Below are 20,387 nucleotides of genomic sequence, written 5' to 3'. Positions count from 1 at the left end.
AAGCTTTTCCAAAAAAGGTATTCTAGTTTGCTTTCAGGGGTAGCACCAACAAACATGACACTCTGGTATTTTTGGTTATTGCACCATGACTTGACCTTATCTGTTTTCTTCTTGGTCCTTTCTAAGCTATTTCAGGATTTACTCCTGTATAGCAGGCAGATCCCATTGGCATCACTCGCTATGATGGTCTTGTACTTACTTGTTCCTTTGTACACTCTAATCCTGTCTCTTTGGCTTTAGCCAGAAAACTGCATACAGTGAATGAAGTGTTGTATGTGTCTTTCTAATTCCATTGGGTTGCACATATGGGACCCATTTCTTATCACTCTAACCAAGTCCACTATTTGAGAAATCCTGCATTGAAACTGATATTGTTATATTTTGGGATGGTCATTTTTTTTATTTTATGTTGTTGCCAAATAACTACACAGACTATATACTTATTCCTCTCATTTTATTATTATATATATATATATATATCTTTATGCACACATACAATAAATCCTCGAGTATAATCCGCATTTCCCCCCAAAAAATTTAAAGGTTAAAATCCCTAGTGCGTATTATATATGAGGTTAAAAATGAAAAATATTTTCTAAGCAATTTCTGAGTCCGGCAATGTTTATTCAGACGCATTTTGTGATGTTGGGCATAAAAATCCCTTAAGCTAGACCTGAAAGCAATGAAGTCATAAAAGAATCATCCATAACTTGCAGTAAGCAACATTTATTAAACGTTATTACTGTTATTACTGTTATTTCTTTATTGTCTGCAAACAAAATGCACAAAAAAGCTACACGTTTGCATTATGTTATATATACAATAATAATAAAGGATGTTACCATATACATTTTTACAAACCAAGGACGTTATATAGACCTCTTTGACTCAAGTTAGAGAAGGGGTGCGTATTATACACAAGGTGTAGGTTTTTCAGAGGTACAGACCCCTAAAAATCCCCTGTGTATTATACTCAAGGGCGGACTATACTCGAGGATTTACAATACATACAAACAGACACCCATTTATATACACATACACATATCTTTAAATATATATGTGTTCATATCTATCTTTCTGTGTACTTATCTATCTATATATCTATTTATCAATATATATGCATATACATATATGTGTGTATATATATATAATTGTTTGTTTGTATTCCACCTGCCTTCGTCTTTTGTTTATTTCTGTAAACCTGCCTTCGTCTTTTGTCTATTTTCATAAAGCTTCCCGTTATATATATATCTATATATATATACCAGACATTATATATACCAAAACTCAGACATTTGAAATTAACCCCAATGTAATCGGTGAAACTAAGCACGTGTCTGTTTTTATACGGAAAACTGGTGATTAGTTTTACAAATTATATTACCTGTGGAACGATCGTACTGATGAGTCCTACGGACGAAGGATTACGTAAGTGATTCATTCGTTAATAGGCGAAACCGCTGGTCTGCGAGTAAATCTGGTTTTTTATATAATTTTCATCTATCTTGCCCGCATATTGTTCTGGTGTCCACTGAATTTTCCTCTAGAGAACATTGTTTTCTTTGTAGTTTGATCATAGGTGATCTACTTCTAGCATATGGCTGACCACATAGTGGTTTTTAGCCCTTTAAATATATATATATATACCGGAGTAAACACATAAATGTGAAACAAGGTGGAAAAAAGAGTACTCAAATACCAGTGGTAGAGTAATATGCTTTATTTAAAGCAGCAGAAAATTCAACAAAACCTGTTACTCTGAGTAACAGGTTTTGTTGAATTTTCTGCTGCTTTAAATAAAGTACATATATATATATATATATATATGTGTATATATATATATATATTATATATATGTGTATATATATATATATATATATATATATATATATATATATATATATATATATATATATATATATGCTTGCATGTTTGTGTATTGCAATAGATTATTATCTTATCTTCATTTCTTTTTCTTTTCTTTGATTCTAGGTGGCGCTGCTGTAGCTGAAGATTGGATTTACACCAGATTGTAACCACAACCAAGGAAGACAGAAATTGAAAGAGAGAGAGAGAGGGAGAGAGATAAACACAAAGAGAGAGATACATACATACAGAGGCAGAGAGTGAAGGTGGATAGAAAGAAAGAGTGAAAGAAGAATTTAACAGAGAGAGAGAGAAAAAGGGCTGTCAAAGAACGAAAGACGCATAGATATATATACATATATATGTATATATAAAATTATATATACATATATCTGTGTGTATGGTTGCTAAAAAAGAAGGGAAAAACTCAACAGCTAAGGACCTGTGAATGCAACAAGAGCCTGAACTACAATAACCTCTCTATCAACAAAGAATCGGTTTAACAATTCCTGTTCAAGTTCCTTCTTCTTTCACTCTTAACCTTTCAAAGTCTTCCTACTTCACCCTCTTTCTCTCCCCCTCACACTTCTTCCCTGTTGCTCCTCCCACCGCTCTCTTTATCTACCTACCTATCTACCTCCTTACCACCCTCCTCCCTCCTTGCTTCCTACCTAGCCACACCCACAATCTCCTACTCTTTCCCTCTCTCCTCTTGCTTTGCACCTCCTACCCTTTACTCTTTCCTCCTTTCTCCAAATTCTCCTCCTCTCTAATTTTCACCTCCTACTTTCTCTTCTCCTCCTACTGCCACTATTATAACTCCCTCCTTCTTTCTCTACATTCTTCACCTTCTCCTCCTCTCCTTCACCTATGCCTTTAGCTCTTCAATCTTTCATCTAAAAAGATACAGAAAACGCCTGATTCCTTCTTCTGGACATCTTTTGGCTCCAATTTTCTCCATCATTTCTCTTTTATTTAAAAAACAAAAGATCAAAACTTACTTCTTCAGGGGCCTTCTACAATCCTCCTTCAATTTTTTTTAAAAAAGGTCATCCTTCCATTTCTTTCCTTTCTCTGTCTGTCTGTCTCATATTTAACAAAAAGAAAAACAACAAAACAAACAATTCTTTCCCCTCTTCCTTCCTTTTTTTTCTCTCTCCAAAAGTCTTTCTCATTTTTTCCCTTAAATCGTTCCAACAAAACCCGTCAAAATTTCGTTCTCAACATTCAAGGACAACTTCTCGACGGGAGTCAGCTTCCTCCGGAGACGCTTCAGCTCAGGTGACCTCCAGGGCGAGCTACGTGATGCCCAAGAGCAAGGCCAGGTCCCCGTGCTTCCGATACGGAAGGGGCCTTCGCCGAGTGCGCCCAGTTCCCCATCGAAGACCAGCGCGGTCGGGATTGCCAAGGGCATATTCTCAGGTCAGAGGTCAAATGTCAACAAGGACCGATGTAAGACCCTCCTTGTCATTGACGATCCCCACACCGACTGGTAAGGCCCCTATTTTTGTTCCTTGGGATTATTTTATAGGGGTGGGGTGGAGGGATTTTTTATATGTTTTATATCTTTTTGTTATTTGTAGTAGTAGTAGTAGTAGTAGTAGTAGCAGCAGCAGTGATGGTGGTGATGGTCACTTGGTCAGTCCAGGCACCAATCTGGCAGAGCTATGATCAAGAGATGCTCCAGCAGAGGCCTGGCCCATTTCTTTTAAATCAGGCACAGTGTATCTAAGACTACATAATTTAATATGTGCTCATCCTCACTCGGTCTTCTTGTTTTGGAAGACATTAATGTGTGATTTGAGAAAAATTAGACTGCTATTTCTTATTTCTTTATTGCCCACAAGGGGCTAGACATAGAAAAGACAAACAAGGACAGACAAAGGGATTAAGTCGATTATATCGACCCCAATGCACAACTGGTACTTAATTTATTGACCCCAAAAGGATGAAAGGCAAAATCGACCTCAGTGAAATTTGAACTCAGAATGTAATAACATGAAATGCCGCTAAGCTGGTGTGCTAACGTTTTTGCCAGCTCGCCGCCTTATAGACTGCTATTTCTAGCAGATTAAATGACCTCAAAGAGGCCCTTCCATTGCCTTATATGAATCCTTACATTTTCAAAAGTAGATACATGCAGTCATACATACATTATATATATATATATATATGCCTGTATGTATATCTGTATGTTTGCATGTATGTGTGTGCATACATATATACTGATTCTATTGCATATAATGGATATATATATATATATATAGTATATATACACACACATATATATATATAAAATACCAGATGGGACAAGAATGCAAAACATCCAGACAGTTAGGTGATACAAAAAGGGACAACAACAAAACATCCAGACAGACGATACAAATAAAACAAGGATGGGTCATTTGAAGTTTTCTATCTTCAGTCAAGTACCAGATTATCCTCGCAATTTCAGCTTAGATCAATGGGACACCAAGATATAAAAAGTTCATAAACAAGCATTTCAAATATCAAATATACATTACCATCCTCAGCTGCCTAACTGATGTCACTATGGTTTTGACACTTAGGCAGTACCACTCTATCTGGTGGTTTCAACAACATTCAAATCTTAGATGCTCTTGGGAATCAACAGACAGGCAACAAGAGTGAAGTATTAGTATAGCATATATCTTCTATCTTTTATCTTTCACCTCTTTTAGTACATAGACTGCGGTCATTCTGGGGCACCACCTTGAACTTTTAGTCAAATGAATCACCCCAGTACTTACTTTTTAAGCCTGGTACTTATTCTATCGGGTTTTTTTGCCAAACTGCTAAGTTTTGGGTAGGTAAACACACCAACACCAGTTGTCAAGTGGTGAATGGGTGGGTGGGGTGGGAGGCAAACACAGACACACACATAGATATATACATATATATATGAGGGGCTTCTTTCAATTTCCACCTACCAAATCTACTCTCAAGGCTTTGGTCAGCCCAAGGCTATAGTAGAAGACACTTGCCCATGGTGCCACACAGTAGGACTGAACCTGGAACCAGATGGTTGGGAAGCAGCCTCTTATATTTTTTTAATGGAAAGATATAATTTGAAGCATTAAAATCACTATTTATAGTTAGTAAGGAAAATAGCCAAAGAAAATTGAATTTTTCACTTCAAAATTTTCTAAATGATTCACTAGAAATGTTCAAATTTTGCCAAATTTTTCAGACAAATATTTTTTCTTGAGTGAAATGTTTGGTAAAAATAATATTCACAGCTACAAAGAAGTGTGAAGAAATCCATTATTTTCTCAATCTGATAAGTCTGAGTGAGAAAAGTTCAAAATCATGATTTGTAGTTAGTAATGAAAATTACCCAAAGAAAAGTTGAATTTCTCATTTCAAAATTTCAGCTGTTATTTCTAGTATACTTAGCAACCCCATACAGGACCATACTCCACCATCAGTTATGCCCACTTTGGTATCGCCATCACCATCACCACTATCACTGTAAGAATATATGTAAGCATGGGGGCCACCAAGTTACGAAACCATCATCTCCTCACTCTGGCATTTGGTTTAAGTCTGCACTCCAGCGCCCCCTGACGAGAAGCTGACTTGTGCTGGGAAGTATGTCTTTGTCTGTTTCTCTTCAAGGGAGATGAATCACCATCACCTGTCAGGTGGCACTGCCTTACTGATGCTAAAAGGTGTGTCCCAGCCTCTGTCACATATCATGGCCAACAGGGGTGGATGGGTGGGCACATACACATGACTAAATGTGTGTATGTATATACATTTGTGAGTATTTCTATGTATATTTGCATGTATCTTGCATGTATTTTATATTGCATGGATATCATAAATATATACAGATGTGTGCATGTGTGTGTGTGTGTGAATATTTATATGTATATATTTTTATAGCATATATAGGAGAATTTGTTTTGGGACTCAAATATCAAAACTCGTAGTCAGCTTTAACTTTCATTACAGATTTATTAAAATACCAAACCGGTTTCAACTATTTTTGTTTATCAATGTTAAAATAGAAAAATAACTTGAAATGGGTTTACAAAAGATTAAAGTTACAAGGGAAAATTCAGAAAAACATACTTAAATAATCAAATATTCATACAAGTTCCAAGGAGTTCCGCAGAGATAGACATCAATACAAGTTCAAATGTTCAATGATTTTCGTAACAGTCATACATGATTGAAAGTTCAGTTATTTTGGGTGATATTAACAATTACGATTTCAAACCCCAAAACAAATTCTCCTATATACTTTCTTGCGTGGTTATACACTTCTTTTCTCTTTATATATATATATATATATTGGGTTGCCTAGAAAGTTTGTGCCAATTTCTAAAGGAAAGAAAAAGGTCAATAAATACTTGCCATTACATTTTTAATCAACCAAATATGAACCATTGTGTTGCACAATGCGTCACCATCTTTCCTTTAACTTGAAAATACCCTCTTCCTAGAATTGAGATGGTTTCATGGCAAAGGATTCATCAAGGTATCTTTTTACGTCATCCAAGGAATTGAAATTTTTACCATTAAGACTATTCTGCAGAGACCTGAATAAGTGGAAATCCGAAGGAGCAATATCTGGTGAATATGGAGGGTGGGGTAACACATCCCAGCCGAGCTGCAGCAATTTTTGTCTGGTTCCCAAAGCATCAAGTGCCGAAAATGAACTTTCCATTTTAAAGGGTTATAGAATTAACACAGGTTATAGGAACATAAAGCTTCTTCCATGAAAAGATAGCTTAAACTGTGCTCTAAATGGAGGTGTAGTCAAATCCTATTTTATGGACTCAACCATGTTCTAAAATAAGTTGAAAGGTAAGCTACTATAAATTGGCACAAACTTTCCGGACAACCCAATATATATGTGTGTGTGTGTGTGTGTGTGTGCGTGTGTGTGTGCGTGTGTGTGTGTGTGTGTGTGTGTATTTGAAAAAAAATTAATAGAAATAGATTTTCTGAATATATTTCCACTGTAATAATTAGGTAATTATAAATCATAAACACCTAATGTTTTATAAACATCTAATTATTAAATTAGATTTCTGTTCTTTCTTTTCAAATGTATAATTCTGTAGCATGGACTTTCTATTTCTTATTCTATTCTCTCTCTATATATATGTGTGTGTGTAGACACAGACACACACATAGATATGTATACACACATATATGCACAGACATGTGTATAGGTAAGTATATATATATATATATGATAATAATGATAATGAATTTATTGTATACAGAGCTCAGGTGTATATATTGTAACATATCCATTATACACATACAAGTCCATAATATAAGCTATATTGTATTGCTAAATAGATAAAGTACAGCTAAGGATCCATAACTATACTTATGGATTACACACTGAAAAGGAAATGAATTACGGGAATTCTATCTGCACACTGCCATTGTGGATTCTTACCACGGATTTTACCATGGATATATTTTATTTTTTCAAAATTTTTAGCTCAAATTTATACCAACACAGATTTATACCAATAACTTTTTTAACAACACCTTTCTCATCCGATTTTAGATAGCATTTCCATCATTCGATTTACTACACTGACATTTATCCTTTTCTCTGACAAGTGGATACACTTCCCAATAACGGTTATCTCATTTTGAGAGTAGTATATTCATGAAACAGTCATAAGGACTTTCAAAACTTTTTAAAAAATTTTTTAATGATCATAGCTGTATTTTATCTATTTATTTATAAATACAATATTGCTTATATCATGGACTTGTATCTACTGTGATTTTTAAGATATAACTTTTCCTAATTTTTACTCTCTAATATTTAATCGCACTAATTGAATCTCTAAATACCTTTTAAGGTTTTAGACATTTCTCATGCCAAGAGCATTTTTATGAAATCCAGTACAATTTGTTTTCAATAGACATATTTGATTAACTCTGTATGTGTGTGTGTGTGTGTGTGTGTGTGTGTGTGTGTGTGTGTGTGTGTAAATCCCTACTCCTTTGCATAACACACACACACACATGCACAAAAGTAGGCACATGGTTGTTTAATACGAGTGGAATGGTCTTTTCATTTCTCTATTTCTGTTTTTTAAACCTAAGTGGTTCATAAGATGACTAAGGGATTTTTAGATGATCCTTAGTTCATAGAAGTCCTTCTTTTTTTTTTTTTTTTATTTCTATACACATTTGAAGTGCTTACATGTCAACCAACTGCATACCTTTTGTCCACCCCTGTATATGTCTTCTGCATTCTTATGTCTAATTTCAAAAATATTCCCTTATAAAATATGGAATTTCCTTTCAGCTCACCAAGGTTTATACATAAGGGTACATAGAGGGTGTTATAGGGTACATATAGCTTATTTAGGGAGACATTGTTATATAACCCCAGATCATTAATGATCAAGTAGATCTATGACCAAATGTGTTCCAACCATGACCACCCCCATCTTTTATTTAATCAGTAAATCTAGGGCTACATTAACCCTTTCATTTCCAACCCAGCTGAAACCAGCTCTGACTCTGAGTACAAATGTCTTGTTTTCTGAATTAAAATCTTCCACCAAACCTTAGTCACAATTTATGTTCCTAACACTAGCTGATTGATAACTAAGTTATTTTACTAAATTCTTTGTTATGTCTAAAATAATTGAGAGAAGCACAGAGCATCTCAAAATAAATACAGTAATGAAAGAGTTAAGCAAAGTGTTCTTCATAAGAAAGATTGATCTGACAGAATCTGGCTGCTATTTCTAACAAATGAAACAGCCACTTAGATTCTCCCTTATTTAGGGTGCATACTGTTAATTTATAACAATAGATATTTACATTCTTAATTTTTGGTGTATGTAGGTAAAGAAATTGAAATATCACGACTCATTCAATGAAGCCCTTGTCAAGGGTCAGCATGTGAGCTCATTCCCCATTGAAACCAACTGCCAGTTTTCCATCAACTCAGTGTGCTATTTCCAGCAGAAGATAGGCCTGAAATCTAGACGACTGAAGCATGTCCTCTTTAAGGAAACAGACCTCTCAGAACATAATTGACATCAAGAGGCAGGGATCAGATATCGAAGATGCAAAGAGTGTCATGCACTTCCTCATCCCCTGCCAACTCTCTTCTGCCTTAAAAGTCCCCGGCTCTTCTATACTGCACTTGGCCTGAACAGCATCCTCTGCATGTATCAAGATAAAGAGGCTCTCTCAGTCACTATATATACCCTATGTATATATATATATGTAGGTATGATTTAATACTCGGACACCACTGCTGACATATATATAAATATATATAAATTCAGAATTCAAGTAAATCAGGTCCCAAAATAGTAAACCACCAAGGTCAGACCAATGGCATTTTTGCTTTGGAATTGAGATGTTTTGAAATGTTTTATTCTTACTTATATTCACCTGATGAAAATGGGGTTTTATTCATCAATAAAAAAAATATGCCTGAAACAGTTGTAGTGAACCACAATCCATCTGTTGTTATTCGTTTTATAACTAAATAAATGGAGATGTTATTAAAATTCTTTTACTTTCGACATATGTTTCGAAGACAACATGGTATTATTCCAAAGGAATAAACGGTGTAAAATGCAATCTTCTCATCAGGAAAGAAAGAGAGAGCCTCTCTCAACAACAAGACATTATAACAATTACGATGACTGCCTACATGATAAACAGAACGTTATTAGGTGTTTTAAAAAACCGTTAGTAAATTTGACGTCAAAGGTACATACTAGGAAGAGAAGGGTTAAAGAAATAAGTAGAGAACTAATAAAAGGGTTGAAAATGTTCAAAGGCTTAAAAGTATATATATATATATCTTCTCAACACTCATTTTCGATCAAAGTAATTGTCACTGAAGATCTCTGTTGGTCCAGGCCTGTGGTGGAATGTGTCCACCAAAGGTGTCACACAGTAGGACTAAACTTCAAATCACTTGGTTGCAAGGCAAACTACTTTACCACGCAGCCACAACTGATAAACTGAAGCAACTGCACCCTATTGCAGCTATGGTGTTTGGTGCACCAATTACTGTTATGTTATAAGCGACTTATGCAATGACAACTGCATCTCTAACATCTGCACAGCAACTGTTAAGACTCCTACTACAACACATGCTCACATAATGCAGTTTATAAGAATACAACCTGCAACAAAATGTGCATCAACTGCAGATTTGCTTTCATCAATGAATTAGCCAGCTGCTATTACTATCAATATCAAATATGCTAGCTGCAGTTTTATCTTAATCTTGCAATGCACCAGATGTACGTTCATGTTAGTATAACTGCAGCAGCTGCAGTTTCTTTTTCAATCAGTGATGCACCAAATGCACACAGATTTTGAAGATAAAAGCATCAATTGCACTTTTCAATGTCAAACTGCTTTAACAAAATCAAGTTGACAGGAACGTTTGTGCTACTGCAATTCTGATGCAAACAACTGCACGTTAACAATGCAGCATATATCTACTGCACTTCCAGCACCAATAATTGCATTCTGACAATGCAGAATATAATCTATTACATTTCCAGCACCTGCAACTGTACTCTGACAATGCAGAATATACCTACTGCACTTCCAGTGCCAACGACTGCATTCTATCAATGCAGTGTATATCTGCTTCATTAACTTCTGCGCCACCAACAATCGCACATTAACGGCACACATGCTAATATGCTAACTACAACTCTCTTTACTCTCTTTTACTCTTTTACTTGTTTCAGTCATTTGACTGTGGCCATGCTGGAGCACTGCCTTTAGCTGAGCAAATCAACCCCAGGACTTATTCTTTGTACATCTAGTACTTATTCTAGCAGTCTCTTTCGCCGAACCGCTAAGTTACGGGGACATAAACACACCAGCATCGGTTGTCAAGCGATGTTGGGGGACAAGCACAGACACACAAACATATACACACACACATATATAGCTACATATACATATATACAACGGGCTTCTTTCAGTTTCCGTCTACCAAATCTACTCACAAGCCTTTGGTCGGCCCAAGGCTATAGTAGAAGACACTTGCCCATGGTGCCATGCAGTGGGACTGAACCCGGAACCATGTGGTTGGTAAGCAAGCTACTTACCACACAGCCACTCCTCTGCCTAACTGTTGCATTTTCTGAAAGTAATTGCAGTTAGCAAGTTTGTTGCTGAATGCAAAACTGCAGTTAATACACATGCTACCTTTTATCTGTTACTTCAGCCATTGCAGTGTGGAACCTTTGGTGGACATGTTCCACCACATTCCACCACGGGTCTGGGCCAACAGAGATCTTCAGTGATAATTTCCTTGATGGAAACTGAGTGTTGAGAAAATATATATATATATCATCATCATCATTATCGTTTACCATCTGCTTTCCATGGGTTGGATGATTTGACTGAGGTCTGGCAAACCAGATGGCTGCACCAGGCTCCAATCTTGATCTGGCAGAGTTTCTACAGCTGGATGCTCTTCCTAATGCCAACCACTCCAAGAGTGTAGTGGATGCTTTTACGTGCCACCTGCACGAGGGCCAGTCAGGTGGTACTGGCAACGGCTATGCTCAAATTTTGCTTTTTATGTGCCACCTGCACAGGAGTCAGTCCAGCAGCACTGGCAATGACCTTGCTCGAATGTTTTTTCATGTGTCACCAGCACAAGTGCCAGTAAGGCGATGCAGGTAGTGATCACGCTCGAGTGGTGCTTTTTACTTGCCACCGGCACGGAGGCCAGTTTGTAGCTCATTCAATGGTCATGCTCATAAATATCAAACTGAAACAAAAACACAATAGAAGACAATAAAATATCCGGAAAGATAGATGATACAAAGAAGGATAAGAGAAACAACAATTAGAAGGACAGGCAAAAAAAGACAGGTCATTCGTGGCTTTCTTTCCTCAGCCAGTTTCAGAAGTCACAACCATTTCAGGCAATTACACTTGAGATCGTTCGATCTGGTTGCCCCCAAAAAAGTCTAAGCTAAAGGCATTAGACCCCTTTGTAAGAAAGCTAGCGAATGTGTACGGCAACAAAGACAAAAAAAATAACCAAACAAAAAAACGGAGAATATAGTATAGTAGAATATAGTATAGTAGTATAGTATAGAGTACAGTATAGTAGTTAGTATTAGTGGTTACAGTTGATGTTGTTGTTGCTTAACCCCAAGTCAGTCCATATCCAGTGACCATCCCATCTTTTTATACATCGATATCCACAATGTACATTTTTATGTAAGTTGAAAAAGTGTGATTTGTAGGAAGATTTAGCTGCTGTTTCTAGGAGACAGGGCGACCACGTTGAGGCTCCCTTGTTAACATAAAATAACGAGAGATGGGGAGGTAGTCATTAACGGAAGGAGCAGAATTTGGTATTTCAAAGAGTAAGAAACTATAAGTTACAATGATGATGATGATGGTGGTGATGAGGGTGGGACAAACCCGGTTACCTCTAAACGTATGCATCTTCTTCACTCTTTCTTATTTCCTCTCTTCTTAATTGACAGGTCGAAATATTTCCGCGGTAAGAAGCTATTTGGTGACTGGGACATACGCATAGAGCAGGTGAGTACCCCGGATGGGATACGGGTGGCATATATGTGTGGGTGCTAGTGGAGAAATTAGGTGTACCTTGGGTATATTTATGTCAGGAACTTAGGTGTACCTTGGGTATATTTATGTCAGAAGTGCCACTCTGAAGTACCCAGAGTAGATGATATGTTGTGTGTGTGATCAGGGTCTGGATTGCTAACACCCCAAATTTGGATGTGTTAGGTCTGGAGTCCTGAAGTACCCACGGTAGGTTTGTCATGTGTAAGATCAGAACGGGACTCCATAAGGCAGCGAGCTGGCGGAAACGTTAGCATGCCAGGCGAAATGCTTAGCGGTATTTCGTCTGCCGTTACGTTCTGAGTTCAAATTCTGCCGAGGTTGACTTTGCCTTTCATCCTTTCGGGGTTGATAAATTAAGTACCAGTTGTGCACTGGGGTCGATGTAATCGACTTAATCCGTTTGTCTGTCCTTGTTTGTCCCCTCTATGTTTAGCCCCTTGTGGGCAAAAAGAAATAAGAATGGGACTCCATTACACCCAAGAATGGGTGTGTAAGGTTTATGGCTCCGGAGTATCTGGGGTAGATATGTTATGTGTATTCAGGGTGTGTAAGAATTGGGACTAGAATACCCAGGGTAGGTGTGTTATATGTGTGTTCAAAGTAGGGCTCCCTAACACACCAAATATTAGTGTGTAAGGATTGAGGCTCCACTCAAGGTAGATATGTTGTGTTCAGTGCAGGGCTCCCTAGCACCCCAAATGCAGATATTTGAGACATGGGATTCTGGAGTACCCAGAGTAGGCATATTGTGTGAATGATCAGGGTGGGGCTCCATAACACTCAGGTATGGGGATTTGGAGTACCCAGGGTACATACGTTGCATATGTGTTCAGGGTGGGGGTGTCTTAGTGCCCCAAGTATGGGTGGGTAAGGATTGAGACTCAGGAATACTCAGGGTATGTTTGTTGTGTGTGTGTGTTCAGGGTGGGATTTCATAATACACTAGATATGGGTGTGTAAGGATTGAAGCTTTGGTGTACCCAGGGTAGATATGTGTGTTCAAGGTAGAGCTCCCTAGCACCCCAGGCTTGGTTGTGTAAGGTTTGGAACTCTGAAATACCCAGTGTGTGTATCAGAGTAAGGTTCTGAGGTACCCAGGGTAGGTGTGTGTGTTAGGATTGGACTATGGGTGACTTCATGTATCAGATATAAGGTTGAGAAATATACAGAATGTGTGTGTGTATGTGTGTGTTTGTGTGTGTGTGAGAACATGTGTGTCTGTGTGCATTTATCAGGGTGTATGTGTGTGTGTGTGTATGTCTTTGTATATACTTGTGTACATATGTGTCTGTGTATATATGTTAGTCAATGTGTATATGTATCTGTGTGCGTGTATATGTATGTGTATCTATATGTTTGTTTCTGTACAGGTGTGTGTGTGTGTGACTGTGCATATGTGTGTGTTTGTATATAAGTGTGTGTGTCTATTCTTATCTGTGTGCGTATGTAAGTCTGCATATGTGTTTATTCCTGTGTGTGTGTGTGTGTGTCTGCAGGCATGTTTGAGAAAAGGTTTTCTTTCTTCAAGTCACCAACCTTTCCATGCCCTTCCAGGCAGAGTTTCCTGAAATCAATGTTGCTGCCTACACAGACCAAGGGACCATGGTCGACATTCAAGTATTGCGGAATGGCACCAGAGTTGTCAGGTAGGTGGCACTGCTTGTACTCTACTGTTCTTGTTCATGATGGTGGTGGTGGTGGTGGTGGTGGTGGTATTATTTGCCCCAGGTTACAGGAGCAAATCAGATTTATTTCCAATTGATCATTATGATGAGGTGCTGGTGTGGTTGTGTGGTTAGAAGTGTGCTGCCCAACCACATGGTTTTGGGTTCAATCCCACCTTGTGGAACCCTACGTTTCCTTAAACTGACCAAAGCCTTGTGAGTGGATTTAGAAGACAAAAACTTAAAGAAGAAACTTGCTGTACAAGGTGCATAGCTCAATGGTTAGAGCAACGAGCTTACAATCATGAGATTGTGAGTTCAAATCCCGGACTGGTCTGCATATTGTGTTCTTGAGCAAGACAATTTATTTCACATTGCTCCAGTTCACTCAGCTGTAGAAATGAGTTCAATATCCTTTCTTTATTGTTAGTCAATTGGTTAGTCAATCTAACCAACTAATCAACTGTTTGTTTAAGGCAGACCTTGAAGGGAGGAGACGTGTCCTTGATGAGGTTGCAAGATATTGGCATAAGGTCTTTGACAAACAACCAATTGCTTGTTTTACCAAAACAATAAACAAATGTTTGATATAAAGCGCCAGCCTGTAACAGTGGAAACCCCTAGCGTTCTTGGCCCCCAGACCATATTTGCTCTCTGACAAGTTTATAGTTGAGCCTGTGGCAGTGGAGACCTCTGGTGTCTTGGCCCCCAGAGTGTACCCCTGCTTACCATTTCCAGGACAGAGATGTTGTTCGCAAGTGTGACCCCTGTGAGTCTGAGTGGCTGTTCAAACACATATTCCTTGCCATATTCTGGGGCATCACCTTTTCCATTTTGTCTGCTGGGGCCTTGAGGAAGTCTGACTTGCAGGAAGTTGCACATTCCAGGGCTTAATGTAGAGTTACTCCATGTCTTTTACCTTTTACTTGCTTCAGACATATGACTGTGGCCATGCTGGGGCACTGCTTGGAAGACTTTTTAGTTAAATGTATCACCCCGCCACCCCCATCCCGGTGCTTATATTTTTTACAAGCCTGGTACCTATTCAGAAACCTGGACGCTATCAAAGAAGCTTGAGAGGCAGTTGGATGGAACCTACGCTCGCCTCCTTATGAGAGCTCAAAATCTCTCGTGGAAGCGTCATCCAACCAAAGTACAAATATATGGGAAGCTACCACCTGTGTCATCTCTTGTGAAAGGTAGGAGAGTCCAGTTTGCTGGACATTGTTGTAGAGCTGAAAAAGAAGTAATTTCTACTCTTCTCCTCTGGAAGCCACCTACTCGCAATACCAGAGGGCGCACACTCTCCTACTCTGATGTAATCTCCAGGGATACAGGCATCCAGCAACAGGATCTCCGTAATGCCATGATGGACCATGAAGTCTGGCATAGCATGGTAAATTCCATTGTCTCGACCACGGTCGAACAATGATGATGATGATGTTGGTCACTTTTTCTGAAGCACTAAGTTACAGAGACGTTAACACACCAGCACCAGTTGTCAACCAATAGTGGGGTGGACAAACACAGACACAAAGACTCACAAACATATATATGTGTACATACAACAAGCTTCTTTCAGTTTCCATCTCCCAAATCCTCTCACAAGTTTTTTGTCAGCCTGAAGCTATAGTAGAAAACACTTGTCCAAGGTGCTTTGCAGAGGAACTGAACCCAGAACCATGTGGTTGGGAAGCAAGCCTCTTTATTTCATTATATTTGCCATAAAGGCTGTACATAGAGTAAAGTAGCTTTGTGGGCTGGACTTCTGCTTCTCTAAAACATTGTTCTTTAAAACCAAACACAAAACGAGGTATTAAACCTCTTACAACTTTTACAACTTTTCAATTTTTGGACTTAACAGTCCATTACAAACAACAACATAGTAATAATTACATATATCTATCTATCCGCTCAGTTGAAGTCGACTCTCGGTTACTCGATGGATCAGTGTCCTCCAGTCAGTTCTATCCTTTCAGATTGGTTATGTCCATTCCGGTATCACTCTTGATGGTGTCAAGCCAGCGGGTTCTTGGTCGGCCTCTTCCTCTCTTGCCAATGACCATTCCGAGCATGATGTCCTTCTCCAGGGATTTTCTCCGCATAATATGGCCAAAATATGTCAATCTATGCTTGGTGATCCTGGCTTCTAGCGACATTTTCGGCCTTATCTGCTTAAGAACTTCTCCATTGGTGAGCCTCGCTGTCCATGGAATCCGTAAAAGTCTTCTCCAATGCATTAATTCTCTTCTGGTCAGCTTTCTTTAGTGTCCAGGTCTCGCATCCATATGTTGCTATTGGGAAGACAATTGCATTCACCAATCTGCATTTGGTAGCGAGTCTGATGTCTCTACTCTTCCAGACCCTCCTCATGCTGACCATTGCCTCTCTGCCTAGTACTATCCACCGTCTTATTTCTGGAGTGCAGTCACCATCTCGATTTATTTTGGAGCCAAGGAAGATGAAAATGAAAGATGAATATAATATATAATATATATAACATATAATATTTATAAATACTATACACAAAGCTCAATCATCCTCCCTCCCGACTAGGCTGTATGCTTCCCTTAGGCTCCAGGTCGGGGCCACAGAAGGCATATCTAAACATGTCCTTTGAGAAGGTGTTCATCACCCTGACTATAGCGACATCCAATATGACCTTCATAGTCACCTACAAAGGCCGCACCTCGTCCTCTGTCCAGGGCATGGGCTCCTCCCTCTGGTCATCCAGCATCTCTACGTAGATCTGTATTGCCCCTCCCTTCTGGAAGCAAGCTTCTTACCACACAGCCATGCCTAATAAAAACAATATTATCCCAATTCTAGTGGCATCCTTTGAGACAGCCTCATACTGAGTCTTCCCAGTTTGTTAGTGGAACATATCCTTAACCCTTTAGTGTTCAGATTACTCTGTTAAATGTAATACTTTTTCACTCAAATTGTTTTGAATTAAATTATGCATTATCTCATAGCTTTGAGGTTTCAATGATGTGATTGTTTATTTTAGGATGTCAATGTAGGTTAGGTGTGAGAGGCCAGATACCACCAGTTTGAATATAAAACATGTAGAATATCTGGGCCTGATATGGCATGTTTAAACATTAAAGGGTTAAACCAGACATCCATTCCGAATGCTTAGTTCAGAGACTGATTTAATCCCCCATCGTTCATTCCACCAAATTCCTGGTTCTTTGCCTAAATTAAAAACAATTTCCTTTATTTAATTTCATTATCACCAAGTTTCCTATTTTCTCTCTGTGCAGGTCTTTCAAGCCAGACTTTGTGCTCGTCAGACAACATGTGCGTGACGCTTGTGAGGACTGGCGTAACTTGATCATGGGGTTCCATTATGGCGGTGTTCCTAGTATTAATTCTATGGATTCCATTTACAACTTTCAAGATAAACCTTGGGTGGTAAGTCAAATTCTCTACTGCCTCCCTGAAACATTTCTTTTCCTCTCCAGCTGTCTATCTATCTATCTATCTATCTATCTATCTATCTATCTATCTATCTATCTATATCTATCTATCTATCTATCTATCCATCTATCTATCTATCTATCTACTAATTTATATATCTATCTTATCTGTCTGTCTGTCTATCTATCTATCTATCTATCTATCTATCTATCTGTCTATCTATCTATGTGTCTATCTATCTATCTATTTATCTATCTATCTGTTTATATATCTATCTATCTACTTACCTATCTATCTATCTATCTATCTATCTATCTATCTATCTATCTATCTATCTATCTATCCATCTATCTATCTATCTATCTACTAATTTATATATCTATCTTATCTGTCTGTCTGTCTATCTATCTATCTGTCTGTCTGTCTATCTATCTATGTGTCTATCTATCTATCTATTTATCTATCTGTTTATATATCTATCTATCTACTTACCTATCTATCTATCTATCTATCTATCTATCTATCTATCTATCTATCTATCTATCTATCTATCTATCTATCTATCTATTTATATATCTATCTATCTGTTTGTCTGTCTGTCTGTCTTTATGCATGTATCTGTCTATCTATCTTTATATCTATCTATCTATCTATCTATATATATATATATACACACACACACACATATATATATATATATACACATACATATATATATGTATGTATGTATGTATGTATGTATGTATGTATATATGTGGAATCATATATCTGACTGTCATTTTTCTCTTTCTGTCTATCTGTCTATCTACTTATCTATCTACCTTTCTGCCTATCAATTTATCTGTTGTGTGTCTATCTCTCTGTCTATCTTTCTCTCTCTCTTTCTCTCCCTATCTATCTATCTAGCTACCTGTCTGTCTGCCTGTCTACCTATCTGTTGATCTATTTAGAAAATTACTCATCTGTGTCTATAAATATATCTTCCAATCAACCAGATTTTGTCAGTCTAACACATCATCTAGCCATCCATAAAACTCCCTCCCTCTCACTTGTACACCGTCACCCTTTCTCTCCCACATCCTTCTCCCTTCTCTCTGTATTTCCCTCCTCCTCTTCTTCCCCTCTCTCTCTCTCTCTCTTTCTCTCTCACTGCCCCTCTCTCCCCACAGATGGCACACTTAATCCAGATCCAAAAGAAACTTGGACCGGACAAGTTCCCATTGATCGACCAAGCGTATTATCCAAACCACAAGGAAATGGTGAGTAATCTTTGGGTGAGTTATTCTTGATCCTTTGCCTGTCCCCTTTCATTTGCTTTGGAAACTGTACTTCTGTTAGTTCATCGTTAGTTCATCGTTAGTTCATCGTTAGACTAAACGTTGCAGATAGCATCCAAAAATTTAGAGGTTCTAGATGAAGATGCCCCCTTCCCTCACACACACACACACACACATTCAGATAACGTCAAACCACACCCCACTACTTTCAAAAAACTTTGGTTCAGACATGCATCTGGGACCAGTCTAAGTAGCCTGTCAGCAGAGATGTCTGAGTTCAAACCATGCTGAGGTCTACATTGCCTTTTGTCATTTCTGGGTCAATAAAATTAAAATACCAGTCACTCTACACTTTCTCTCACTCTTTCCTTCCTTCTGTATGTCTGTCTGTCTGTGTGTCTCTATGCCTGGAGACCAGACCAGACAAAGATGAGGACGAACTCCACCAAGACATGTCATATGGCACAATGATGTACCCTTGTATTGCATCTAAAAATGTTTGCAGAATACACACACAGACACACACATACACACATGTATATTACATATAGTTTATATATATATATATATATATATATATGTATAGTATATAAATATATATGTAAATGTATAGTATATAAATATATATATATATGTATATGTATAGTAGTATAGTATATATCATATATGAAGTATATATGATATATATATACATGTTTATTTATATATACACACACATATATATAATATATACGCATGCACATATGCGTACATGTATATGTGCGTGTATGTGTGTGTGTGTTTAAAGTACTGTTTTGAGCCCTCAGATTCATGGAGCCATTTACCCAATTTTCTTGGCAGATGAGTGCCTGAGGTCACACCATTCCTCCTGGACAGGACACCAGTCTACTGCAGGATTGATTATTTACTGCTGAGTGAACTGGAGCAACATAAAATGAAGTGTTTTGCTCAAGAACACACTGTACCCAAGTTTACAAATTGAAACCAGAATCTTCTGAATATGACCACAATTCCCTAAACACTACACCATACACCTTCACAAAATATTTATATATATATATTATATATATATATATATATATGAAAGAAATTTGTAGTGTAAGGCCAGAACTACAAAAGAAAAGGGAAACAAAACAAACCAAAGTTGCAGTTTTACCTTTTATTTCTATATTTTGGGGCCATAACCTCTTCTTCAGGACATTTGGAAAAGGTGAGAGATGGAAAAATTATTATATAGGTGCAGGAATGGCTGTGTGGTAAGTAGCTTGCTAACCAACCACATGGTTCCGGGTTCAGTCCCACTGCGTGGCATCTTGGGCAAGTGTCTTCTGCTATAGCCCCGGGCCGACCAAAGGCGGTGCTCCAGCATGGCCGCAGTCAAATGACTGAAACAAGTAAAAGAGTAAAGAGTATACATCTAAGCAATGACTTTTCCATCCCTCACCTTTGCCAACTGTCCTGAAGAAGGGGTTATAGCCCCGAAATATAGAAATACAAAGTAAAACAGCAGTTTTGGTTTGTTTTGCTTTTGTTTTCTTTT

The 20,387-nt window shown here is 37.9% G+C and overlaps 1 protein-coding gene across 3 annotated transcripts in view; it reads left to right on the top strand.

Annotated features, from left to right (window-relative positions):
• Positions 1–12,286: 12,286 nt before the first annotated feature.
• Positions 12,287–20,387, top strand: part of LOC115225485 (synapsin-like) — a 31,412-nt gene continuing 23,311 nt past the window's right edge. The window contains exons 1-4 of one of the 3 annotated variants that reach the window (XM_036514114.1): positions 12,287–12,435; positions 14,038–14,129; positions 17,414–17,564; positions 18,740–18,844. In XM_036514114.1, the coding sequence (XP_036370007.1) occupies positions 12,331–12,435; positions 14,038–14,129; positions 17,414–17,564; positions 18,740–18,844 (453 nt within the window). In that variant the 5' untranslated portion in view covers positions 12,287–12,330. The remainder of the gene's footprint in view (positions 12,436–14,037; positions 14,130–17,413; positions 17,565–18,739; positions 18,845–20,387) is intronic. The other 2 variants (XM_029796440.2, XM_036514113.1) reach the window with 2 other exon arrangements.

This window comes from Octopus sinensis, linkage group LG27 (genome assembly GCF_006345805.1).
Source record: "Octopus sinensis linkage group LG27, ASM634580v1, whole genome shotgun sequence".
NCBI classification, from domain to species: domain Eukaryota; kingdom Metazoa; phylum Mollusca; class Cephalopoda; order Octopoda; family Octopodidae; genus Octopus; species Octopus sinensis.
The sequence above is the reverse complement of the archived record's forward strand: the minus strand, read 5'-3'. Positions and strand labels throughout refer to the sequence as shown.